The 27,869-nt window shown below is 37.7% G+C and overlaps 1 protein-coding gene and 2 long non-coding RNA genes across 3 annotated transcripts; 1 reads left to right on the top strand and 2 right to left on the bottom strand.

Annotated features, from left to right (window-relative positions):
* Positions 1-2,087: 2,087 nt before the first annotated feature.
* On the bottom strand, positions 2,088-5,119 carry LOC127514343 (uncharacterized). The gene is made up of 2 exons (XR_007930607.1): positions 4,592-5,119; positions 2,088-2,423 (listed from the first exon to the last, which is right to left on the bottom strand). It is a non-coding gene; the product is annotated as an uncharacterized LOC127514343 (long non-coding RNA).
* A 226-nt stretch (positions 5,120-5,345) lies between these two features.
* LOC127514690 (uncharacterized) lies at positions 5,346-15,676 on the bottom strand. Its single transcript, XR_007930685.1, has 3 exons — positions 15,429-15,676; positions 9,170-9,341; positions 5,346-9,088 (listed from the first exon to the last, which is right to left on the bottom strand). It is a non-coding gene; the product is annotated as an uncharacterized LOC127514690 (long non-coding RNA).
* On the top strand, positions 13,935-27,126 carry lmo4b (LIM domain only 4b). Its single transcript, XM_051897777.1, has 5 exons — positions 13,935-14,299; positions 16,284-16,524; positions 22,558-22,654; positions 23,000-23,155; positions 26,197-27,126. Exons 2-5 carry the CDS (start codon positions 16,289-16,291, stop codon positions 26,203-26,205), a joined length of 498 nt encoding a protein of 165 aa, XP_051753737.1. The 5' UTR covers positions 13,935-14,299; positions 16,284-16,288; the 3' UTR covers positions 26,206-27,126.
* The last annotated feature ends 743 nt before the right edge of the window (positions 27,127-27,869 follow it).

The following is a 27,869-nucleotide window of genomic DNA, read 5'->3' as shown; positions in this document are numbered from 1 at the left end:
ATTCTTATTCTGTGATAACTTATTTACATTATGTGATTTTTTTTTTTTTTTTTTTAAAGTTGTGTGAACGTTGGAATAACATGTCTTTACCTATTTTTTTGCAAAACATTCCTATACACTTTAAACCCAAATAAGTTGGCAAAACTAAATTTTTTTAAGTTAAGGAATTCAAAGTTTAAACGGAACTGGCAGATTTTAATTTTGTACTCGTACATTTGAATTGCTCTAAAATTGAAATGTTTGAGTAAACTAATTAATACACTTTAACTACATTTAACTTAAAATTATCATCTAATCTCAACTTAAATATTTTATTAGTGGAAACTTAGCTAGCTATAACTAGCTAACTGAATAAATGCTAACATGCTTTCATTATCATGGCATAGTACTTGCTGAATGAGTACAGTATTATAAATAACTTAATTTACCTGTTCTCAAACCAAGCCGCATGCTCCACTTGTCACCATGATGGTAAAAAAACATTACAGGAACTCTTCTAAATTAGCGCAACCAAATGCTAAACACTACTAAATCTCCCACTTAACATTAATCTTGCGCAAAAAAACATCGCGTAACAATTTTAGCATTTACTCTCCCTTTTCGAGTGCCATGGCAAAGCATGCTGGTAAATAGAAATCCTAGCCCAGTTTCAGTTAAATTTAAGTTCATCTAAATTAAAAGAAAGAGCTCAAATCAAACTCAAATAATGAGTTCATATTACTTAAATTGTGTCAGTTCTGTGAACTCAAAAGAAAAAGAAAGCTCTAAATACTCATAAAAGTTAATTTGACTGTACTAATTTGCTTAATTTAAGTTTGCCCTACTCAAACCAATTAATTATTTTGAGCAATAGGGTTTGCAGTTTTACGCTGAAATGAACACTAGTGGTAGTAAAACATCAACCATTTTTATTCCTTTTGAAACAATTTATGTTTACAGGGGCAGATTATAAGTTAATAAAAACTTGAATTTTCCTGAATTTTCAGCTCTGGTGTGAAGGGGACTTTTTTATGCAAACATTATATGATAAAATATATGTTATGACCTGAAAACATTTTTTACAATAGTGCATGATTTGTAAACTAATACATTTTGTAATTTGCATTACAGAACAAGCTCCACATGGCTTTTTTTGTAAACTTGCTTGGAAAATCACCTGGTACAGCATTGCACTTGATGTGGAGTGTCCAGTGACACACGAATCATGATAATATAGCTCAAAGACTTGTAGAAGCAAGCTCAATTGGCATGGTTGCTTCAGCAAATGCGTTTTTATCTCACATTTTCTTTTGTTAAAACTATTGGTTAGGCTTAGGGTAAGGGTTTAGAGTAGGTAAAACTTTCATTTCAATCGCAATAGAGCATGTTCATCTGTTTCAGATAAATCCAAACGTGCTTTTAGTGCCACTACTGGACATTTCACTTTGAAAGTGTAATGAAATGTGCAAAAAGCAACATTACTATCATTTTGTCTACAGAAATGTTGCCGTAGAATTTTTTTTTTTTTTTTTTTTAAATGAGCCTGGGTAGGAAATCTCTTAGGTTTCATAAAAATAACTTTATTTGTGATTTGAAGATAAACTAAAGTCTTATGGGTTTAGAAAGACATGAGGGTGGGTAAATGATGACATTTTTGGGTGAACTATCACTTTAAGGCTACATATTTCATCTTGTTTTATAGCTGTGACACCTTTGCCTACTGGTCGAGACCTTTATTTTTCCCTTTTAATTTGAAATGACTAAAAATATGAGATTAAATGAACTGAAAGCCATTGAGAATCATGAAAAGAAGCCTCTCTTTGTGTCTTGCAGCAGTATGAAGAACATGTGCTCCATAGGAATCAAGAGCATCTGGCAGTTCTGCTCACTTCATTAATTAACTTTCCATTGATCTGACATTCTGTGCTTTCAAGTCATTGTTTTTGTGCACACTGTTTGCGGTGTCTTTCCTTTGCCACGGTCAAGTTCAGCATTGCCATGGTTACAGCACTATATGGACATGAATGCATTCACCAGTTCAAAACTGACATTTAAATCAGATCCTAATAAATGTATAAAATATTATACAAATATAAATTATATGATACAACATTTTAAAAATAATTTTATTATTAAGAATAAAGTATGCGTCTGTTGACACTGTAGGAGGAAATTCAGTCCAGTTGGCGTCATCATATTGCTGTCCCACCAAACTTTCAACCACCTGCAAAAACTTCTAATGAAACCGTCACCAGTCGGGCAGAGTTTATGAGGGTGGGGAGGAATCGGGGGGGAAAATGTTAACACAGATGTCCAAATAAGAGTGTGAATGATTCATTCTGCCGAGATTAGCCTCCGTCTCCAACAGCAACTTTCCCAGGACTCAGGAACTCTCTGCCTTTCAGTGCAGCACACAGGATTGTCATCAGAAATTGATTTTCCTCCTGAAAGACAAATTGAATCGCATATGAAATACAACAGAAAGAACAAGAAAGTGCCTGTCTCCACGTCCTGTCTCCCCCTCATGCCTCATTCCCAGTACACCTCTCACCTCCTCTCGCGCCCTTGTTCCTTTCTGTCCATCCCCCTCGTCTCTTGTATCTAAGTGATCTGGAGTGTTCAAACCTAAATTAAGATCTGCGGCGAGATACACGGTTCCCATAGCTACCTCTCAAACAGTGTTGTGATTGCATTATAATCCGACAGTAATCAAATCTAAATGAAACAGGGATGATAAGGATGCTATTTTCAGTCAGTGTTTGTGAGAGCGAGTGTGTGCATTGCCTTTTCACTTTGTCCTTTTTCACTTTTTATTACCTTCCAATCAGCTCAGCCTCGCAGCGGCTTTTTTCATTACTTTGGGCCATTGTTTTGGACAAACATAGTTGTAATGAGCTGTAAGAAGAGGAGATTAGCCTGGTCAAATGATACGGTCTGACTGAAGGGATTTCACACACAAACACACACACCACATCCTCTGAAATAACTCTTCTAACTAAAATTTAGCCACATTAACCATAAATTTCCTATTGGCATCAAGAAAAAACTGTGGGATTTGTGAGAATATAACATTTCAAATGCTTACTTCTTTGATGTTGTTGAGGATGGCAAAAGAATCAATCAGAGGGTTGATTTTTTTTGACTTTGAGGAATTTTCTAAAGAAACATTTGACCACATACTGAAAAAAAAAAAAAAACATAATAATAATACAAAGTTCATTAAAAATGAATTTAAACTGTTAATCGATGTGGTGTTGCTCATCATTGTGTAGTTACTATTGGCTTTACTGTAGGCAGACAGCAGTATCAGTTTTATGGATTCATCCCTAGCTTGGCCTTGACTGAGCTACCTTGTAACTGGAGTCTTTTGTGCTCTGACTGCATTGTTTCTCATGAATTCATTTGTCCAAACCATTCATCTCATCAACTCCGTCTTCTCTGCTGTGCAGTAATGTGGAAATGTATTCCAAAGCTTTTTTTATTATGGACAAAATGTGAAATACACATTTTTCATTTTAAAAGTGCACTAGTAGGCCTTAGTTTTCATTGCTGGCTGCATTTGAAATCGCATACTTCCCTAATATACAGTAGGTAAAAACAGTATGTTACAAAAGTAGTGTGTTCAAATTCACAGTACTCATAAACAATGTTGGGGGGTAACGCATTACAAGTAACTTGAGTTACGTAATCAGATTACTTTTTCAAGTAACTAGTAAAGTAATGCATTACTTTTTCAATTTACAACAAAATATCAAAGTTACTTTTCAAATAAGTAATGCAAGTTACTTTTTCACATTTATTGACTGACAGCTCTCCTGTCTCCATGTTGAGAGAAATAAAGTGCAGGTGTTGTGTGCGCTGTGTGAACATGATGGTTATTGTAGTTCTAGACTAAATGTGAGCATTTACTCATCTCACTCACAAAAACATTCAGTATTCCTCAAAATGAATAAAAACAGTGAAATGCAATCTCAGAATTTTATGCAAACCTGTAATAATTAACTATATTAAATTACACAAACATACTTTATGTATTTAATCTCACTTTATTAACCAATGTCTTTGCTGCTGACCTTCAATGATCTAATTCAACCATACTAATAAGCAAAAATTACTTTAGATTAGATTTAGAAATAATAGGCTGCATCCGAAAACCTAGGCAGGTTATTTGTTGCCTCGCTGCCCTATCAGGCAATGACTTTGTAAGGCAGCGTTTGTGTATGAAGGCACCTCATGAAACTGATTTCAGACAGACTTCTGGGGAAGAGTAACAATTTAATGATCTACCGCAAATTAGCAGAAGCTTTGGTGAGAACTAAACAAATATTTAATTACAACAGTAGTAATTTCTCACTAGAAATTACATCAAAAGTGGAAAATGTTGGTCAAAAACTTACATTTACACACAAACTGACCAGCAAACGCAACTTTCAGACACCATCTTAATTTTTCTAGCTCAACTGTCATTGATATCCCACAATCCTGTGTGTTCCATTCTAAGGCAGTGAAGGATACGTCTATGCTGCCTTCAAAAATAGATCAGATGAAGGTATCTCAGGAAACAGGATGTGAAGCTAACACTGGATTCAGACATGCCTTGATGCTTTCCTACCTTGAAATGTGTCCTCTGAAGGCAGCATTTTCCAGTTTTCGGATGCAGCCCTTGTGTTGAACTTCCTTTTCTTGTATCCTTTTCTTCTTTATTCCAGAATGGCAGCACAGCTGAAAGGTTTGTTTGAGCTGCGCCCTCTACTGTACAGGCATAAATTTGCATTTCCTTCAGCCTGATAGGCTTATTCATTTCACTTTTGGTGTGAAAGGGCCTTAACATTAATTTTGCCAAAAAATATAACTTTTTTTATTGTTATTAAAAAACAAACAAGCAAGCCCAGCCCAGGTGAGAAAAAGTAACGCAAAAGTAATGTAACACATTACTTTTTTATAAAAAGTAACTTAATTAGTTACTTTTTTAAGGAGTAAAGCAATATTGTAATGCATTACTGTTAAAAGTAACTTTCCCCAACACAGCTCATAAAACAGTAGGCAAAAAGTACCCAGCTGACCTACTTCTTCCAGCAAGATTCTGAAGTGTGCATATGATGGACACTTTACTATCCCATGAAGTCATGGGAGAGGATTTGTGATTGGCAGTAAAGTGACGTAACCGACGATTGTAGGTCATATGATAATGACAACATGGTGAATGTAGTACGTTCGGATACTACATACTGCACACATTCATACTATATATACAGTATATATATATATATATATATATATATATATATATATATATATATATATCATATTAAAAGTACTAATAATTTTTTGACTAAAACTTTTTTCTTAAAAAAATGACTGGGTGCACCTGAGCAACATGATAGTACTGACTCTGAAAGGACAGAAAGGGCTTTTTTGTGTAAATATGAGTTATATTCTAGTGATTTATGGACTAATGTGTGAGTGACTCAGAAAGTCCGGTTCTATTTGTTTGACATGTCTGCAGGTTGTGTGCATGAGTGGGAGAGGAATCCCGCCGAGCACACTCCCTTAGGCAGTCAAGGAACAAACAAGGCTGGTGTGTGTGAGGGGCGCCCTAATGTCCATCATCCTGGTGAAATTATCCCTCCTGTTGCAGCCACTGATCTACAGACACATACGCTTGCAGCTAACCCCCCTCACCCCACATGCACACACAATGAGACAATACCCTCTTTCATACTGTCCTCATTTTAATCAGCATTAGAGAACTGGGGAAATCACATTTTCTCATCTTTTCCTGAGGTAGAAGCTCCTAATGACAGAAAGAATGGTAATTAGAGTGGATGAGAGGTGAGGACTGTTGAAGATGTCTTACATGAAAAGCAAGAGAATAGCCTTGGATAATACTTGTGACTTGATACTTTGAGCTTGTTTTAGATTATTTTTAAACCCTAATGTTCTGTCAAGATTGACTTTGACTGTCGAGACTGAATTCACTTTATGTTTGTGTTTATGTTTGGGGTCCAGAGACCTCAGTGATGCATGTGGAAAATTATAGCTAATTATAGCCTATAATACTTTCAATATTATATTAAAATAAAGGTTATTTAATATTATTTATATTATTAAAATATTTAATTTAATTTATTATTTAATTTATTTTAAATATTATATTATTAAAATATATTCATTTTAATTTATTTTAATTATTTTTAATTATTTTTATTTTCAGTTTGACCCCAAAACTATAAAAAATACAATATAGAAAAGAACTTACTGGAGTGCATTACTATAGTGTGTACACCAATCACACTATCTTAGCATACGAAAAATAAAATAAAATTTGGAAATGTCATACAGGAAACTGATACTTTAAAGTGATACTGATACTTTTTTTTTTTTTTTTTTTTTTTGGAGAAATGTAAAGGTCTTTGGGGTATTCAACCCCAAATAGAACATAAGGAAAAAAATGAATTTTTATTCTCATTTTACATTGCTATTATGCTATTATTATTGGGTTTTAAGTTTGATTTGAACTGATTTAAAAAATGAAACACTAAATAGTATAGTACAATTCACTTCAAATTATACCAAGGTGAACTTCATTCATTCATCCATTCATTCATTAATTGTATATATTTCAGATTAAGGTCTTTCTGCACCAGTCTATAAATACATACTATGGGAACATAACCAAAATGTGATATCCAAGTAAGGCTTCAAACCAAGGTTACCCTGCTGATCTACAAGCTTTAGCTGTTTTTTCTCTTCTAAAAAACTGTGAAATACTCAGATTCTTGCAGGTATGAGCTGCAAAAATTTTTAGAAAGGGAGTCCATGTAAATAAAAGGATAAAAGCAGTCCTTGAATGAAGTGGGGCTACAGCCAAGTGAAATATGCTCCCAATTACTGCGATGGCTGTAGAGGCCTAATAAAGTGAACGTCTCTACAAGACGCTGCACTATAATGGAGCCGGGCTAATTTGCTTTGACTGATGAATTTTCGTCTCCCGTCGCGCTGGGTTGAATAATTATGAAATTTATCACAAGACATAGCGACTCATTAAGGATTAGCGAGCTTTCATTAGAGTGATGTTGTTCGAGGGCCGTGGCTGTTCTGATCAGCATAATTATGGGCCCTACAGAGGGAGGGCCATGCAGGCAATGTGTCTTTTGTGTGTGTGGTCAAGAGGACATGAAAAAAGTGCACCTATACAGCACTCAATGGCTCATAATAAAATTGCTTCTGATTATATCTCAACAATTCATTTAATTCTGATCAACCCTTGGTAGCCTTGCATGTGACCAACTCTTGTATGAGGGTGGAAAAAAAGTTTGTAATTTTTACAGAAAATTTTGTAAAAATGCTACAGTAAAAACCTTTGCATAACTGTGGGTTACTTTACCACATAAGGTTAACAATTGTAAATGGTTTAACATCAAATAATATGTACTTTTACAGGAAACTACTGTCAAATTTATGGTTCTTGCAAGTAAAAACTATGAATTATTATAGAATTTACAGTGAAAAAAGGTAAAAGGACATTTGCAGTAGTCCCTGTGTGACAGATCATGTCTTTATATTTTGTTTAAATAGTTTTGTTTTTTCTTATGTGTGTTACCCTGATTGTGTCTTTATGTGTATGACCCTGCACGCCATCTAATTGAATTGAAAATCTAAAATTTGCCATGTTTTATGCACAGGATATTTATGATAAACTCTGATTTCCTTTTTTATTTATTTATTTAATTATTTATTTTTATTAGACCACCTGTATTATTATGTTTATCAGTACATTTTTCAAGTTCAAGTACAGTGTAAAAAATGTATGGTTGGTTTAACTTAAAAAAGTAAGTTACCTGCTTGCCTTATAATTTTGAGTTCATTGAAATTAAAAATTTGAGTTAATACACTAAAGGAGATTGGGAAACTCAAAATATTATATTTTCTGAACCACGTTAATTATCTAAGTTGGTTTGACTTAAGAAAAAAAAGTTGTGATCAAATCATGAAAATAATTTTTTACAGTGTAGCTTGATATATTAACTGTCACCATGATTTTGCCAAGTAAGACATGTTCCTGGATCAACAAATTTGGTTGATCCTGGAATAACATTCCTGTCTGAAAATTTTAGTCCTAACCCAATCCCTACCCCTCAACCTAACCCTACCCATAACTTATACCTGAAATCAGAGGGAAATGATAGAAGCACCTAACCCTGGTTGTAAGCCTAAACTTGACAAACTTTAAACTGTAAACCTCAAATCTGATTGGTTGATTGGAATGTTTTTCCAAGATGTTGATCTAGGAACTTATTGTACTTGGTGAAATAACATTCACCGTATATTAATGTTATATTACCTAATGAAATACAAGGTTATTAGTTGTAAATGATTCAGTCACCAATATGCCATCCTGCACGTCATCACGTTTTTAAGGCGATTGGCTGGCAACCAGTTGCTTTTTTTATTTTAGATATTTTTCATAGTGGTAAGATATATGTTATACCTGGATATGTGGATAATGTAATATAAATTTAGTTTTTACCTCATCTGAAATTCAGATCTGCAATGGTACTCTTGTCAATTAAACTTAGGGTATGTTTACACAACAACGATGTATTAAAAATGGAAAACTTTTTCCTTTGCTTTTTCCACGTACAGAAGACAATGTTGTCAAAACGATCCCCATTAACAAGGATCTGCGGAAACGACTAAAAATGCTGTTTTATGCTGCCAGGCCAGTAGTTGGCGATGTCACTTTGTAAAGAAACACTATGCGCCTACACGTAATATACACGCACATGACATCACAGTTTTCACATTTTGTAGTTGTTGTATTTTGTAGAGACAATAACGGTAGCCTATCATTTAAAAAAACGTGCACTTTTAAACCCGTTTTAAAAAGTTTGCATTTTCAGTAAACAAAGGGCCAAAACACATAAAAAGTTTTCAGTTTTTAGTTAAAACGGTGTCGTGTAAATGGCCCCTTATGTATACATGTACCATATCCTTGTCACAGTTTCACCAGTCTCCACTGTCTCACATACCCAACGCTCACTCTCACCCGAATACTGATCACCTGCACCAGTTCCCCATCAGCACGCCAATCAGCACTCCATTAGCCCTGCATAAAAGCACACACCTCACACTCAGTCATTGTCTGGTCTCATCAATGGACAACGGACTACTTAACCGCTCTACTTACCCTAAGATTCTCCTAGCGATAGTTCAACGTACAGTACTTCTTGTGATTCTTCCAGCGATCTCCTTGTGAATCCTCTCCTACACTCTCCTTGTGATCTCCCCACGTGTTCCTGTAAGTCAAGTTTGCCAGTCAGCCTGAATATTCATGCTCTGCCATCAACAAGGTCTTCACCCTGTAACACAACAAAACCTCTGTTATCATACTATCAACCTTCCAGAACCTGCAATATTGCCATACTCACTTGATTGTCTTTCCTGCACTTATGTTAACAAGAACACCGCTGTGGTTTGAAACTAACATCTGTCTCTGTGTCTGATGTTCCCCGACAATCAGAACACAGTATATAGATCTCATTTACTATTTAAAACAAGGAAAATGTTGGAGCTGTGACCTGGCAGTTAGCAACACATGTTGAGCTGTTGTGCTCATATGGGAGATGTAGATTTGAGTCCAGTTGACCCATGACTTCCTGTCTGTGCAAAAAAAACAAGACTTAAATTATAAAAAAACACACACTCAATTACAAATCACCCATAAGTATGTGTTTCTCCATTACATCAGCTACCCATGACTGGAAATTAAGACACAGTGGGCATCTTACAGCCAGTTTCCCAGATATGATTGTATAATAGTTTTAGTCTAATCTACTAAATGTGTTGTGAGTAGCCAATTATCCAATTGCTTGCGTGAGGACACAGTTTTATCATTGTTTACAACAATGTAATTACAAAAAAGCTTTGCCAAATAAATTAAAGAGATTAACATATTAGGACCTCTAATTGCATTTAAATGACATGCATAATGTATAAATGTTCACCAAAGATGGAGAGCTGAATTCTTGATGAAGTTTCCTAAACGTTTAGCTACACAAATGCTCCCCAATTAATTCTGCTGGGCCTGTTTCTCGAGTCCATGCGCTATTTGTTAAGGAATTATCGATTTGTATTTAATTAAGCTCACTTACTTGCTCGCTGCTGACACAAGATTGATCAAAGCAGTCAATAACAGCATATTAAAGAAATGACTTTGAGATTTTTTCTCCATCTTTATGACTGTATAGAACAAACAATCTGTCTTGAAATATGCAATTCGATATTTCTCAGTGTCACGCCACCCATCTAGGTGCTGCAGGCATGTTCCACTCACCTGGGTAAAGTACACTCGCCAGGCTCGTAATGGAAAACGGAGAAGGGTTAGCAACACATAGATGATATGAGACCAAAGACCTCAGGAACCATTGAATTCACATTTGAAAAACTATTTCTAGCCAGTTGACTTTTCATTTCGTTTGACCATAGATCAGCCCTCAATGAAGGGCAGTTTGCTGATTGGAAACGCCAAGCTACAATGCTAAATTCACTGAAAAGTATCAATTTTCAACCACTACCCTGCAACATTTTATAAAAGTCATTTGTATTTACAAATCAATAATCCATTATCTCTGTATTAAAGCAAGGCCTTGACACGGACACAGCTACATTGTAACAGCCGTGTGTGTGGGAATGTTGTCTTAGAATGGGGATAACACAGTGTTCTGTCCTATTCCAGTTCTTGTATCATACCTGAATCATGTCATATTGTGTTTTTATGGATCTAAAATGTCTTAAAGGCCTTTTCAGCCTTTTTCCATTGCTCCGTGATGGAGAGCCACTCAGTTTAACAGCATAATAATGCAATATCATGAGGGGTAAATTTCTTATTTGAAATGAAGCATCACGGTGAATACTCTATATCTCTTACCGGCTTCAATTGGTTTCCCCCAGAGGACACAAACTTCATTATGAGCTCTTTCTCTCCCTCCGTGGGGGTATTGATACTTTATACCATCTCTCTCTCTCACTCTCTGCTGTGTAAATAGCGCCGTTGCTTTATGCCTATGCGTTTCTTTTCCATTTGCGCTGTTTGTAATCACAACATAGATGCTGAGGGTACGCTATAGGACATCGGGAGATCAGAAACAGGGGCTTGGTGTTGCTCTTTTTTTTTAGTGGGATCCCCTAAGCACCCCTTCCTCATTATTGTGTGTGACTATCATATTGCAAAAGGAGAAGAGAAAGAAGTATTTTTTCTTGGCCATTTGTGAAAAGCTCATTAAAACAGCCCAAGAACAAACAAAGCTTTTCCTCTGAGCCCCCATTCAGAGTCATCCCATAATTTCCCACTAGTTTTAATAGTTGAGATAAATTAATTATTCCTTCGTGGAAAATACATTCTTTGCCATCTTTGGCTCATTGTTCTTGTTGGAGAGAATTGAGCCCAATCCTGTGAGAAATAGAGTTGCCTTTCCTGCAGGGAAATCAAACTGCTCACTGCAATCAGGCAGGACCAACGACAATTAAACCATTAGTATCTGGTATAGGAGACTCTTTACACAATGTACATCTTACTAATGAATCCAGAGGCAACTCATAATTACACAGTTTTGTCTCGTAAAGATTAGCTGCCCAGTGAAACTCTGTAGAACATCACAAAACGTTTCACTTCCTGCTTCTTCAGACTGGAACATTAAACGAAGACAGTTTTTAGAGTGACAACTGAAAATCAATTGGAAACTAATATAAAGATATCATTAAAAAATAAAACGGTCATTTTTCATTAATTGAATGTGTTCATGTCTTCATGACAGAGCACAATAACACATAAGATGGCATTACTTTTATACATGGCAAGTTAAACATTAAAGAAATTCAGTTTCACTGAAAAGGCCTTTTTGCAGAAAAAGCTGTTTGCATGGTTACAGGTTCTTTATTTGTGAAATGACAAACATTAAAGGGTTAGTTCGGAGCTTTACGAATCGAATCAGTGACTCGGAGCGCCAAAGTCACGTGATTTCAGCAGTTTAGCCGTTTGATAGGAGATCCGAATCACTGATTCGATTCGTAAAGCTCCGAAGCAGTGTTTTGAAATCGGCCCATCACTATATTGTTGAAAAGTCGTTGTTTTGTTTTTTTTGGCTCACAAAAAGTATTCTCGTTGCTTTATAATATTAAGGTAGAACCACTGAACTCACATGAACTGTTTTAAATATGTTTTTAGTACCTTTATGAATCTTGAGAGAGGAAATGTCATTGCTGTGAATGCAGGCCTCACTGAGCCATCGGATTTAATCAAAATATCTTAATTTGTGTTCCGAAGATGAATGAAGGTCTTACGGGTGTAGAACGACGGGTGAGTAATAAATTACATTATTTTCATTTTTGGGTGAACTAACCCTTTAAATCACTTTTTTTTTTTTTTTTTTTTTTTGCAGGAACCTGAGCAATAAACAACCCTACATAAGCAATTGCCATAGCAAAGAATTAATCTCTGTGTATAGAGCCTACGGACTATATGAACAGCCATTTCTCTCATTTGCTTTAGTTGAAGAGTATTGTGGATGTTGGTGTTTCTAAATCTCTTATGTTTTATAATTTTGTGACTAGTCAGCATCATCAGTTAATTAAATTAATGATTTAATAGATTATTTTCAGATTTTATTTAGGTTATGTGCATCAAGCCTTTTTGACTCTCTAGTAAAAAAAAAACAAAAACAAAAAAACAACTATTACTAACAAGCCTTTATTGTAGTTCTTCTTTGAACCAGTGGATGGCGCCACTGTAATAAGGAACATAAGCAAGACCTTGGCTGTTCGTAGACTGAATTTTCACCTTGTCCATGGAACCAAATTGACTTTTGTGCAGTTTGCATACAACCTATATATATACAAAATTGAAAGATTGAAAAGTTTCTTTCATATGGGAAAACATGAACATTGGAAAAGTTAGCAATTGCAACAAACAACAAAACCTCTTATTATATAAACAGAAAAATAGTCTGACATTGCAGGAGACATTATATTAATAGAATACTGAATACCGCTTGCTTATAATTTTTATATGCACAGCTTGAGCCATTTATATCAGTGGTTTTCAATCTCAGGCTCCCCACTGTCAGTCATATTTGAATGTATACATAGCCTATATGATTATTTTTCCTGTATAACAAAAAAAAACAAAAAAAAAAACAAGCTTGTTTCAAACTTTTTAAATAACAAAAACAAGGGCTCTCAGTACATTACAAATAATTATTTAGCCTATGTTTAATCTAACGATTCATCGCAAATTTTTTTTTTTTTTTTAAAGATGAGACAACAAAATACATATCATATAACCTAAGTAAAAATATGTTATGTAAATACTGCAGGTTATTGAGATGCAGAATTTGTTTATGCAGCCATTCATCATACCTTAAACTACTCTGCGACAATAGCCTATAACTGTTTAAATGAAATAAAACATGAGTAAATAAAGTGAAAAAAGTGCATTTGCAAACACAAACATTTTAGTTATGTTAACAATTGACAACTTGCCATGGTTGTAGTAATGCAATAGGCTATGAAAAGTTGCTGCTTTTTCTCCAGAGTTAGAAATATGATGCATATAGCCTATTTCTAGCAGATTTTGCGTTTTAATTGTGAAATTATTTCAATATAACTATTTCTTTTTAAATAATTGTACGGAGTTTTGGAGTCCCTTTGAAGTTTACTGAGGCCCCCTAGTGGGTCCCGACCATCCCGCTTGAGAACCACTGCCCTATTCAACCCCAAAAAGCAGACAGAGCCCACTCAACCGCAATCTTTCCTCCTTTGAACAGAGTGTGTCTAAGTCAATCTCGACTTCTCCTGATTGGCTGAACTTGTCATTCCGCTTGAATGGAGTACGTTCTGATTGGCTCCAGCCTGATTGACGTCATCCTGTGAGATGAGGTTTACTCTGGGCTTTTTTCTGTCACTGACACATGTAGAGCACAAGCGACAAGCAACGGCGAGACATCAGCGCGAGAGGACAGTTGCAAACAGAGGCGTTCGCTTCATCTATGGAAATTACTGAAGACATTCCCGAACGCTCGTTTAACAAATCAGCCGCTGATCTTTCCAGTGATAACCAGAACATTTGAAAAAAGGTGACGGCAACAGTGGAAATACAATCTGAAAACTCCATTTCCTTGACTCTTTCACAGCAGTGAGAAGTATTCATGCACGCGCTCCGTGTGTGAGTTTTTTGGACTGTTCGCGTTAATTTTATTGTCTACAGAGAAAACAGACTGCTGTACATTTCTCACCAACCATTCAACCATTACATTTCAAAGAGGTAAGTACATTACTCTACAACAATTCACGTTTTGTTTTATGAATAATAGTACATTCATAGTGTCGCGAGAGGGAGACACATTTGTTATGGAGCGACACAATGTTGCAGATTAGTATTAGAACCTCTACATTTGTAAGCATAAAAGATGTCATTTTTTATTTAGAACTTTTTTTATTATTATTTTGCGTTATTTGTGTTGCATGTCACGCGCGTAACAAATAACGTAATAACTATAGAGATTGTAATGTGGTAGTGGACATGAACGTTGCTCTTGTGTGTTTACTCGTATAAAGACCAGATATTTAGATATAAGCTCGATGGAAATTGCACGCGTTTCGAGTTTATAATATCATATTAATGCATAAGAAGTGCGCGCGTGCTGTACAGATGATCAACAATCCATAACATAAGTGCAATTCTGCATCTTTTGCTGTGCCTTGTGCATTGTAATACGAGCAGCTGTATTTAGGCTCTAGCACTGCGATCTGTATTACTGGCCATGGGTTGCTGATCTGTTTTATATTTCTGCACATCCCCTCGCTTAAATTGCCTGTCCGTGTAATTACTCGAGTTTGCCCATTTGACTTAAAAGCCACCCCCTCCCTCTCTTCAAATCTCCCCTCTTCCCTCTTACTGGGAATGAAACTTGACGATGGTCCGATCTTATTTATCTGGGGGAGTCACTTTCGGTCTCTGATTCATCTCCCTTTAGATTTAATCAGCACTAAGGTATTGCTTGTCCCTAAGAGCCTCCACTAATGGGGTTACTGAATGCCTCTCTCCCTCTCTCAGTGCAATGTTTTCTACCCCCCGCCTCTCTCTTCTCCTCTAATTACCTTTCAACAAAGATTTGGCTTACAGCCTTCCACGAATATATCTTAAATTTTAATCTTTCCCACTTCGGTCCAGCGGTCCTCCTTATGAAACCTGGGAAAGATTAAAATTTCAGATGTATTAGTGGAAGGATGGAGCAGAAGTGCACGCATGCGGTACTGATGGATCAACAGACCAAAGTACAGAACTGCAATCATAAATGAGGATTCGTGGTTAATGTGATTTCTGTCAGAGGCGGATATTTCTGTAGGCCAGCATTAACTGATTCTTGCATATGCTGAATGATCCAACATACCGGGGGTAATTTCACGCGGCAGTGACCAGTCCCCAAAGCGAACGCTGCTGAATGTTCTTCATGATGTTGGCTGGAAATCCGTCATCTGATAACCTTAGTGAAAGCGAGTGGAATATGTCGACCTCTGAATGGATCATACAACTTCAAGGGTTTCCCAATTAACTGCTCCAGTTCTTGGCCACAGTAGCACTTGGGTCTCTCTCCCTCACACACACAAAAACACACACACACACACACACAAAGGTTCAGGTAAATGTAGTTTAAAAGCAATGTAGACAACCTAACAAAAGACAGCGCCTCTTTAATTGTTCCAGCGACTTTAATGTTATCAGCGAACAGACATTTATCACAAATGGACCAAAGAGCTGACTTCAGCACTTAGATAAAGATCAAGGACAGCCTGCCACTTAAAACAATTCTCAGACTTGCTTGCAGGCATTATATGCATTTCAATTATTTCAAAAGAGCTTTTAGGAAGTGTGCCTCTGAAAACATTTAGTGTTTTGGGTCACCGTTCAGGCTCCAGGTGTTTTAGATATTGCAATGACAAAACTTCTGTCAGAAACTGACAGTCATGAGTGACTTTGCAAGATATATGGATTTAAGTAATGCTGATGGTATTTGAATACTTTTAGGGTCACAGTCCTTTTTTTTTGTTTTATTTTTTTTTTTAAATGGTTTATAGTTAAATATTTTTTGTAGGAAAGAAAATTGTGCAGAAAAGCTTTGAGGAAAAAAAAAAAAAAAAACTTTTTCATGATATCCTATAGCCACACAGATTTAAAAACTTCTTAACTCTTGACTGACTGCTCTGCTCTAACCATGTCTCCCTTCTGTCTCTTTATGTTTCTGCAGACACAATGGTGAACCCTGGAGGAAGTGCCCAGCCCCCACCTGTTGGAGCGGGATCTCTGTCGTGGAAGCGTTGCGCGGGCTGTGGGGGAAAGATTGCCGATCGCTTTCTCCTGTATGCCATGGACAGTTATTGGCACAGCCGCTGTCTGAAATGCTCCTGCTGCCAGGCACAGCTCGGAGAGATCGGCACATCCTGCTATACCAAGAGTGGCATGATCCTATGTAGAAACGACTACATCAGGTTAGACACATTTATTATTGAAGTCACAATCATGTGTTTGAAGACCGTGTCAGCACTGAGGTCTTTTTGTGTTCATAAAGGGCATTCTCTCAAGTTTCTTCAGATTTCTGATGCGCTTTTGAAATTAATTTTAAATGGGGTCTTCAGTAATGTGTTCTGATCTTTTGAGGATAGCTTAGTTTTGCTCGGCTGCTTTTTCATGGTCTTTGAAGCCAAACTTCAGATAGTTCATACATCTGGACATTATGACAGTCCAGCGACCACATGAAATGACATTAGGCATGTAATGATTAGATGAAGTGATGGTTGTCAAGAAAAAAAGATATTAAGGAAAAAGTTACAAGCCATCAAGCTTCTCACGGAGCAGAGCGTATTTTCCATTGAGAACATGTGTCTCAGATTGTGCCGTCAGCGGCCCTCGTTAAAGCGCGCTGGTTAAACCCTCAACGGGACACTCTTAAAAAAGAGGTCAAGCCACTGACATGTTGACAGAGCAGAAGACGAAGGAGATTCTTTCTCCAGAACATCTGCAAGTCTGTGGCTCTCGCCATATTTCATCCTTAAGCAAAAGGAGCCGCGCTGCTAGGGCCGTGTGTGTGTTTGCTTTACGAGATGCTAGAAAACTCCATTGGTAAGGCAGAGCTGACCTTCGACTCTGCAGGAATTTAAAAGAGTTTTCACATCCTCTCTGCCATGTTTTGTTGATCACAAAGAGACCATTTAATTAGCAAAAAGACCCTTTTTAAATATTTATGCAAGTAAGTCTGACACCCAAAGCGGTGGCTGGGTGACGGCCCGGCAGTCTCACTCAGCTGATGTGGATGGCCTGATTTGACAGGCTGATCCTTCAACACTGTGACCTCTGCAAGGGCAAAGTGAAAACCCTGAGAGAACTTCTCGCATTGAGAAGTTTGAAGCCTTCTTGGATTATTCCTTTGGTTTTGAAGAATGGAAAAACACAGTGTGAGTGACTTTGATAACGGAATGCCTATATTTTTCTTATTAAAACAGGAAGGGCAATTTAAAAGTTAATTCTTAAAATGAAGTATCCATGATATATTCCGCTCTTCCCGCCAGAAAGAGTGTTTTTTGGCAGAAGTACAGTCATTAGTGAGTATTTACCTTGGCATGCGCTTCGCCCTGGATAATTCAGCGAAGCCTTGCACTGACACTGCTGCCGGCAGGCTGGAACAACAGGTGTCAACCAGAGCAAACCTGAGACGACCAGTCCAAATGTGAAGAGTGCCTTCACTCTTTCCACTCCACCTGATCTGAAGGGATCAAGTCTACAAGACTCGCCGCTAGAATCGGGCCTGTGAGCCTAATTAAAACGAGCAGGGAGGGAAAAGTAGCTACACCTTTCTCCTTGTAATGAGAGCGCGTTGGGCGGGAGAACGGAGCTAAAACGCAGCTCGCGCGAGCCTGTGATCTGAGGAGAGATAAGAGAGAGGGGAAAAATAACATCTGACAGTGAGTCCACACAATTAAAAGCTTTAATTAGAGTCCCCCTCCATTTTCCTTTAGTCCTGATGGGTTTTATCTAATGAGATCTAGTGCCTGGCTCCTATCCGCTTCCAATGACGTGTCCGAAATGAATGAGAGCCACATTGCAAACAAAACATTTAATTAACCAAATTGGCTTTTGAGAGAGCTGGAGAGCAAGGGAGAGAGAGAGAGAGAGAAGAGGGGATTATTGCGAAGGCCAGTCCCCTTAGGGGATTTTAAAGGGGCCTCCCTTATTTTTGTAATGGATTATTAAATTGCCCTTGCTGTGTAAATAATGAAGTTACATATCCAGAATTATATTAATACCACTGATGCAAAAAGGCTTAGCGATTGATTGGTATGGCGCGAGTGAAAACGCATCCCATTTTCCCTAATGGCAGATGGGGGGAAATGACATGGGATGATAGGCTTCTGATACCACTCAGCTCGAGGCCACCAGTGCCAAGCACAAGGGCAACCGGCGTGAGTTGTAGATTTCAGCAGTTTTAGCCCCAGAGAAGCAGGAGGGACTCATTTGAAATCATGTTGTCCTTAAGCCATGGCTGATATTTGCGTGAGCTGAAGAGAACAGAGAGAGAGAGAGAGAATTAATTTGGGGAGTGAGCAATCATGTGACCGTTGGGTTGGGGGGGAACGCTGTCCTTTTAATTGAATAGAGCCAGGTAATTAAATGGCACTTTTCCAATAGAACGTGCTAGGTAAATCTAATAGTTGGTTATTTAATATCACTTTGAAGTCTGCCCACTCAAGCACTATGACAGCACGGGAGCATGTGAACTATTAAGCCAGGAAATACTTGGATCTCAGAAATTAATTAAATCGCATGCAATTTAGGGGAAACGTTTATCTTGATTTGTCATAACAGAATTAATTCAAGGCCTTCAATCCACTTGGGACTAGATCTGTTACTCTGAATTAACCGAGTGTCATTTGGCTGCTTTCAGCCCCCTCCGCCCGCTCTCTTTGCCGTGAAATCTCCCCCTACCCTTCCCTTCCACCCCACCCACCTTCTCTCTCTCTCTCTCCCGCTCTCCCTAATGTAACATTGCCATTATGCAAAGCCCTGCTTAAGTATCAATATGGCCCGGTGCTTTTAAGGTGCTTTGGCTGCTAATGTTGAGAGGCATTTTTATAATGGACTGTGTTGCAGAAATTATTGTTGTACCAACTTACATCACTCCACTCAAAAGGTTCCGCTTAAGAGGCCGAGCTTCTGCCAGATGGCCCAGAACAGCCCTGCTAGGTTGTATTTTACCTCACAGTTGGTATCCAAATTAAATCCTCTAGACATCGCCTATGGAGCGCAGACAGATTTCTTGTCTTGCTTTCGTAATGAAAGACAGTCGTAGATTGTAGCCCTTCTTTATTCTGCCTGCTCCAAGACTGAGCAAGTCAATAAATCAGCATTCCGCGATGTTTCGCTGACAAAATCCTCCTCCTCTGATTGATCAAGGACCTGAATACCTAGAAAGTGAGAAAACAACAAAGGAGGAGCTGATTTGAGGAGAAGGAAGCCAAAACTGGTGGTGTCATTGCAATTAAAGAGTCCCTTGGCTTTAATTATGGTGACCCGTGATATCGCTCCCCTATGTTCCCCTCGTCAGCACCAGAGTTCAATGGCGAAAGAGACCATTAGAGGTGAGGAGCAGACTGATAGCAACTTAATTGAGCACCTAAAGCCTTCAGGCCTTTAAATCAAATGCTATCAGCAGCCATTCCCTGCTCAAATAATTAACCTGCTACGCTACGTATAGAGCAGCAAGAAAATAAAAAGGTTGCCTGGAAGACAATGGGGCAATTAAAAGGGGAGCACACTCTGAGCCCGGATCCCAAATAATGCGTACTTGTAAGCGAATTTAGGTGCGAGCGCTCTGGGATTGTAGAATCAAGCACACGTCGCGGCTCGGCAGATTGCTTTCTCAAGGCCGGGGGAAGATGTCATTTTACAGGTGAATCAAACTGCAGCGTTTAAAGACCTTCCCCCCTGACATTTGCCTAGCATGACTGGCCCATCGACGCCATTGAAGCCATGCTGTTGTCACAAGCCTACAGCTAATTACGTTTGAAATTGAGTTTTGATTGAGCTGCTCCAATCGATGCCACAGCCAAATTTGTTTTCCCCTCCCCCCACCCTCACTCTACAACCGCCGCTGAAGAGAAACTCTGAAAGCTTCACTCGCTCATCGTGTAGTGCCCTTAATAAACGCCACATGCATATGCAAAACGTCATAGATGACAGCTGTTTCGATGTCGGAATGCATATGTTCTCATGTGTGCCGTGATGCTATATCGACTTCTACACAAAGCACATTATCGGTTTATGAGTTGGAAGTATTTTGAGGGAGGAAATCATCCTTGAATCTGTAACCGTGTACACGTGGAACACGCTCCCAACGTTTCCTTCATCCCTTTCCTCTCTATCCTTTTTTTGGCCTTTCCCCATTTCTCTCCCTCTATCCTTTTAACAGTCTCTTTCTTTCTTGCTTCCTTCCTCATATTTCCCTCCCTCTCCCTCTCTCTCTCTGGAGCTTGTCAGATGCTGTGGTCTTATTTGATTGCATAGGAAAAGTGCAGTGATAGAGCAAACAGCCAGTGAGATATGATGACAAATGGGTCCAGATCCCAGTAAATTACTTTCTGCTCAAATCGAAATTTCATTCAGTTTGTTGCTCGGCAAGATGAAGTAATCTAAATTGTGGACTCAGAAGGCAGATAGAAAGGAAGCAGGAGCAAGCATTTCATTATCAAGAGACTGAGAGAGAGAGAGAGAGAGAGAGAGAGGGAAGGTTAGAGACGAAAGAGATGAGCAGAAGCAAATCTAAAGTGTTGACACCATGATTGAAAAGGTTAACCCATGCACATTATATATCAACCCGGGTAGCCGAGGGTTTCTAATGGAAAGGCGGCGGTGACTGAGCACTCGCTTGAGTCCTAATGGCAAAAGCGCTGTGTCTCCGCCTAGATGTACAATCAAATATTCTTAGGCCCTGATTGCTTATGTTCTAGGTTATTATTAGGTTGCAAAAAATGAACACCAAAGGTAATACTTAGTCCCAGTGGCAGAGGCTTTTGGAGGACAGGATGCAGGATTTTTTCATTTGGTTTGCTGATATTACTATGATTTTATTTTTCCTACATCAGAATATTGAAGATGTAATTTGTTCTGCGTGTGTGTTTGAGAGAGACAGAAAGAGAGGGAGAAAGAGGCCTGGGTACAAGATTGAAATGATTTAACCTGTTCTTGCGAGGATTTCATTTACAGTAAAACAAGGCCAAACAGGTTAACAAACCTCTTTGATGCACACAGAAGTATTTATTAGTGTCTGTGTTAATAAGGACCATGTGTAATTTGATGGTTTACTTACCATAATGTTGTTCTAAATATGACCCATATGACTTTCAACTGTGGAACACAAAAGGAAGTTTTGAAAAATGTTCACGCTGCTCTCTTCCATACAATGAAAATGGATGGTGACTATAGCTGTCAATCTTGAATAAGGACAAAAAAATAGTCGAGTCACCTTTGTTTATATAGCGCTTTTTACAATTACAGATTATAAAGTTCATCCACATTACTCACAATACACTACTGTTCAAAAGTTTGAGGTCTGTATTTTTTTAAAAATAAATGATTACTTTCATTCAGCAAGGGTTGAAAAATGTGACTAATGACATTTGTAATATACAAAAAAAAAAAAAAAAAAAAAAAAATTGTAACACTTACAAATACAACTTGGGGTTTTAAAAATGTATTGGTAAATGTTGAAATTACCAGTGACTATTAATAAATGCTGTAGATTTATATTGTTCATTGTTAGTTCATGTTGACTAATATAGTTAACTAATGTTAACAAATAAAACCTTATTGTTAAGAGTTACCAAAATTTCTTTCAAATATTTTTAGTGGCACAAAATGGCATATTAGGATGATTTCTGAAGGGCCATGTACCACTGAGGACTTGAGTAATGGCTGCTGAATATTCACAATTAGATTTTTTTTTATTAAAATAAATGCTGCATTGGTGACCATGAGAGACTTCTTTCAAAAACATTAAAACATCTGACCAGCCCCAAACTTTTGAATGGTTATAGCCTTCTGAAGACATTCAATAGGGTTGTTTAAAGAAAAGACTGAAATTTGTTATTTTTAAAATGTCATTGACTAAAAAAAAACCTTGACTTGAATATCTTGCTTGATAGCCATACAGTGAACAAAAATAGATCATGTCAATAAATTAGATATTGATCTTGAGATAATGGTATGAAATTTGGCAGTAATGTTTGTCATCCCCCACGTAATTACCTTTTTTCTAATTTGTACGTACTATCTTAATGAACAATTTTGTCCGTAGTTATTCATTTTATATTTTTGTTCATGATATATTCTGCCACTTTTCACTGATGGTAATTTCTGTCATGCTATAACATTCACAGTGTTTTGATTTAGGCTTTGCCTGAGACAGATTCAGTCTTACATTTTTCTCTCTTGTTTCGACAATGCTAACATGTCTCTGTTTCTTTTCACAGGTTATTTGGAAACAGTGGGGCATGTAGCGCGTGTGGTCAGTCCATCCCAGCCAGTGAACTGGTTATGAGGGCACAGGGAAACGTGTACCATCTCAAGGTAACCTTTAATCTTTAAGTGACCACTGCTGCTCTAGAATTAAATGCTCTATTGCACTACAGAATCCTTTCACCCTCCATAGAGTCTTTCAATGATTGTTTCATGGCGTTCTATATAAAGAGTTTTTTTTAACCTATGATTGATACGGAAAAAAAAAAAAATTGTATTTTAGTCAGTATTTTTAGCAGTATCAAATGCCCATCTAGAATCTTCAGAAGAAATAATGAGAAATTAATATAATTAAGTAGATAATGATTTAACCTTTCCAGAGATTGATCAGAGATCTAATGCAGGTAATGTGCTGAGGATTGTGGGTAATGCAGTCCTTTTTATTCTCTCCTGCAGTGTTTCACATGTTCTACCTGCCGGAACCGGCTGGTCCCTGGTGACCGGTTTCACTACATCAACGGCAGCTTGTTCTGCGAACACGACAGACCCACAGCACTCATCAACGGCCATTTGAGTTCACTGCAGACTAACCCTCTACTGCCTGACCAGAAAGTGAGAGCTGCTGTCTTTCTGCTATCAAAGTGTCCCACTTAGATTCCTCTAATATATGTTCAGGACCATATATATACATACATATTTACATATACTCGTATCCAAACACACCATTCAGTCAGTCACTTATCACACTTATTGCTTCTTATTTCTGTTTTATTTACATATTGTAGTTTTAAGGTACAGGTTGTTAAATGGCAGCATATATAATGCTGAGCTCCTAACCCATAGTCAGGTCAGCCGTAATTCATCCTGGCTGAAAGCTAATTTATCACAATTATCGTTAACTTGCTAAAATGAGTTCACAGAAAACTCAAGCTTTTTAGTTACAGGACAGGTAAGGTGAAAATGATAACCCTGACACATTCATATTCAGTACTGATTATGTATAATTAATTTGCAGTGTTCCACAAGATGTAAAACATGCAAAATCCTGTTGACATAAATATTAATTTAACAAACTACATCACTTTGCTCCTTAAAGAAACAACAAATGGTGTGTTTTCCTTTCTTAATCTAGGTTTGGTTTTACAACAAGACTTAAAATAAGACAAAAGCTAGCTGGCATCAAGCATTCTGTCCCATTTTTGTCTGTGTTTTCAACTCCACAGTTCTGTCTGAATATTTGCTCCTCCGACGCTGCACAGCAAGCTTTAAATAAACAAAAACAGACGCCAAGCAGGCAAATTATTTACCTAATTCCACTTCTCGCCTTTGGGACCGTTTGCAATAAGACTTCATTGTGTAGTCAGCCACCAGCCGATTGTATCACTCGGCAGCACTGAAAATAACGGCTCAGTGACACATAATCAGTATTGATATGGAGACAACAGGGATGTGGGGGCTCGTACGGGAGAGATCGGACAGTTGTTGAGTCTCCTAGTGAACATTTATTTCACCTTCAACAGGAAAAAAATAGTTTGAGGAGAGCTGTAGCGAGCGGGGAAAGAGCTCCATTAAGCTCAGTGCTCCGTTAGAGGCCTTTTAAGGCATCGTCACTTTTACAAATTAGCTCCAAGAGCGTCTTGCGTTTCAAATTGAAAGCCTTTGCATTATCAAGCTTAATTTTAAATGTCTGTTTAAGCCCCCATCCTTCCATTCCTTCTCCTTCCTCTTCCCTGCTCTCGCTCGGCGGCTGCCACTGTGTAAATATGAGGCCTCATTGTTTATTTATGTGCCGACATCAATTGTAGTGAAAACAGCTGAATTATTAATGCTAAAATGCAATCTGAATATTGGCCTCGCTGCTTTAATTATAGCGGAGAGAGAGTTCTTAAATACACCCAGATGCCCCTCTTCACCAGCAGGAATAGAGAAGGTCCACGTTTCTCCTCAGGAGATACTTAAACAGTCGTGTTTTCGCTTGGTACATATAGATTTGAATCATTATTAAGAAACTTAGCTTAGCTGTTCACCGCCGCAGTGAAGATACACTGTAATTTATGATATTGCTGTGCATATTCTCTGCTCAAATTTAGCAGTTTGTGTAATTCTACTGCTTCTCCAAACCTATAGAAATGAGCTGGGAACCGAAACAAGCCAGTACAGAATGGCGCGTGTGTGCAAAAGAGAGAACCGAATGAACGCTTCCCTAGACAGATAGGAGGCCTCGTCCGGCAGCCATTGTTTTTATTATGTGCAATTTCATGGTGACATAATTGGTGCTGTCCGTGTCCACGGCTGAGGACATTTGATGCTCATTTATTAAGTAGCTCCCCGGCTTCTCCCTAATCTCTTTGTTCAGGACAGACAAATTACCTTTCTCATGCTGAGCCTGAACCCAGGGGATCCAAACCTTCACAGCCTCCGTCTCTTTAATTAGCCCTCCAATGTGGGGTGGCGTGGGGGGCTTGCAATTACTATTACAGTAGCCTGAAACCCCTTAGTAACTTGAGGTAAGATGGGAAAAGCAAATTGCCCACCTAGAATGTTTAAAAAACAAAAGGAAAGGAGAATGTTAGGGGGGACAAAGTTTGCCATGACTGTCTGTGAAAGCAGAACCCTGGCACTTAGATATTGGGATAATTGTCTCAGCTGCGCAAGAACTTAGCACTCTAGGGACTGTGGCACATCATTGTTAAAAATGAGACAAAAAGAGACCAACTTTACAATATGTGCTTAAAATGCAGAGGAAATAGGGCAGCAGATGGATTTAAAAGCCTTACTGATCAATAAGTTAAGCAGGGGGCTTTAGCAGAGCTGGCGGTCTTCATTTGACAAAAGAAATAGAGTATGTTCTTTAAGAGGACATGCAATTTTTATGACTCTATTTGAAAGCTATTTTATATAATTTCAGACAAGTTGTAAAACTGATTACCCGTGAGATCAGGTAAAAATAATCATTTAGTTAATTTAGGTCAGTGACATGACACTTTTTTTTTAAATCTGGATTTATTAAAAAAATACATTTAAAGCTCAATTCACACTTTCAGTGACTACACTTCAATTATGAATGATGAACAGGATTTTAATTTCTGTTTTAAGGAAAAAATAATTCATTTAATCTATTTCATGTATTCATACTTGACCAACACACAAAAAAGAAAAAGGAAAACTATATAAATAAACACAGGAAATGATATCATAGAGAGGACCCCTGCAGACCTTCATTACTATGTGTCAAGGTCAATAAGTCTCTTAAAATATCAGATAATTTGACATTTTATGACATGGCAAGTGAGAATATATTTTTATTATAATTAGGTTTGTAAAAAAAAAACCTTGAAATATATATATATACTTTAAAAAAAAAAAAAAAAAAAAGACAATTATTATTAAATTATTATTATTAATAGACAAATTTAGTGTAAGGAAAATGTTATAAATTTTTATTTGATAGTTACACCACTTTAAATCAATAAATGTAAATCATTTTTTGAAAATGGTGTGCAAATGAATACATTTCTAACAGCTTGGCACTTTTTCCGTTTCCTTTTTTTCTTTGACAAAATGTGTCATTGACCCATTTAATGGTTATAATTTCCTCTGATTTTTTTTCTCTGTTTAAGTGTGTCTAACAGGTCTCTCTCTTTGTCCTTCAGGTGTGTTAGGACGTAGGTGTTGCTCAAAGCAGGATGTGTGCCTTCATTTCAGCCCCTCGCTCATTGTCACAGAAGACCTTTTGGATCGGACCCCATCCCACTCCTTTCCTCAAAGCTCCGCTACTTTGAACCAGAGCTCCAAACTCAGGCTTGAGCTCCACCTTGACCTGCAATAGCCAGAGTCTCCCCTTTCACAGCCCTTTACTCCAAACTCCTGAATCATGGATGGAAAATACCCATGAGGCGGAATACTGAGGACTCCATGAACTGACCCAGGCGAGACCTCTGATCCTGAGGGACTCAAAGACTGACACACAGAGAGAGAGACCAGCCGGAGGATGTTGTTTTTGGGTAAAAAGAGACAGAAGGGTGAAATTTAAATGACAAATGAAGCTGATCCACTGCAGCGTTTTTTGAATCTGCTTTCATAACACTTGTTTGAAAATTTAGTGGGGGAATACTGACTTTGTTTTTTCCTTTATATTTTTGTCTTACCTTGTCTATTCTCCTTTTCTTCACAACATGGTATCTTCTCTTTCTATATTTTAGATGTTGTAAAGGGAATGTGTTTCATTTCGGATGATATAAAAATCCTGAAGACTGGGTTCAAAGAAGTATCCGTGGCTTTTTTGTGGAAATCCAATCATGAACACTCTTGGTGTATTTGTAAAACTACCATGTACAGTATGTATGCATGTAAATGTTTTTGTCCCATTGTGGCTACCGTACATACTACACAGCAGCTAACCCTGTTCCCTTTCCCTCCAACCCGAAATCACGCAACAAACAAAAAATGAAGCTCATAGCTGTCAACCTATAAATGCAGAATGAGAGAGAAATCTATTTGTGATATTTTCAGAGACATTTGCTCCAATATGGTGTATTTAATTAATAAAAAATGAGATTAAAAACATCCCTTTTTTAATCCTATTTAAATCTTTCGCTGCATTTCTGTGTCAAAGATTCTTAATATGAAATCTGGCTGGCAGCCGAAGTGAAAGTCCTCATGTGAAAAGTTTGTTTTTGTGCTCAATGAAGTGTTTTAAGCACCATATATTTACATTGGGTTAGTTCTAAATCTCTCACAGGTGTTCTTGTTGCTCAGTCACTCAATATGAATTATGTACAGTATCTGAAAGAACACTCTCTACATCCAATTTTCCATCAGGAGACCAAAGGATTTGTATGATCGCAGTAATTCATCTTGCTGAGTTTCTCCCGAGAACGGAGCTCATTAGCAAAACTATGCTTTTGTTTATGAGCCTCCCTGAATGCGGCGCCATCGTGTACCATCTATCCATCCTTTAATTGTCTATCCGTGTTCTTATGCCGTAATTATGAATGCAGATGACGGGGTGGCTAATTGAACATGGATAAACATGTATACTTTCTTCTCTTTTCATATGAACATGCTATTCATTCCACGGTCCTTGTAGCGAATGAGGACGGGGGGTGGAAATGCCCCTTTGAAGATTCAATTACCGCAGGGGGAGAGAAAGGTGTTGCAGCTTTTTGGGCCCGGACTGAATGGGCTATTTGCAGAACAAATCGGCGTTTGAAGCTGTTGCTCGACTTAATGGGTATGAAGAGGGTCTGATTTGCATTCCCAGAATGCCCTGTTATAATCCGCACTCAGTTGTCAGACAGGTGGACAGGGAGCATGGTGACAATCT

The sequence above is a fragment of the Ctenopharyngodon idella genome, chromosome 6 (assembly GCF_019924925.1).
Source record: "Ctenopharyngodon idella isolate HZGC_01 chromosome 6, HZGC01, whole genome shotgun sequence".
Taxonomy (NCBI): Eukaryota; Metazoa; Chordata; class Actinopteri; order Cypriniformes; family Xenocyprididae; genus Ctenopharyngodon; species Ctenopharyngodon idella.
Note: the sequence above shows the minus strand (reverse complement) of the source record. Positions and strands in the feature narration are given on the sequence as shown.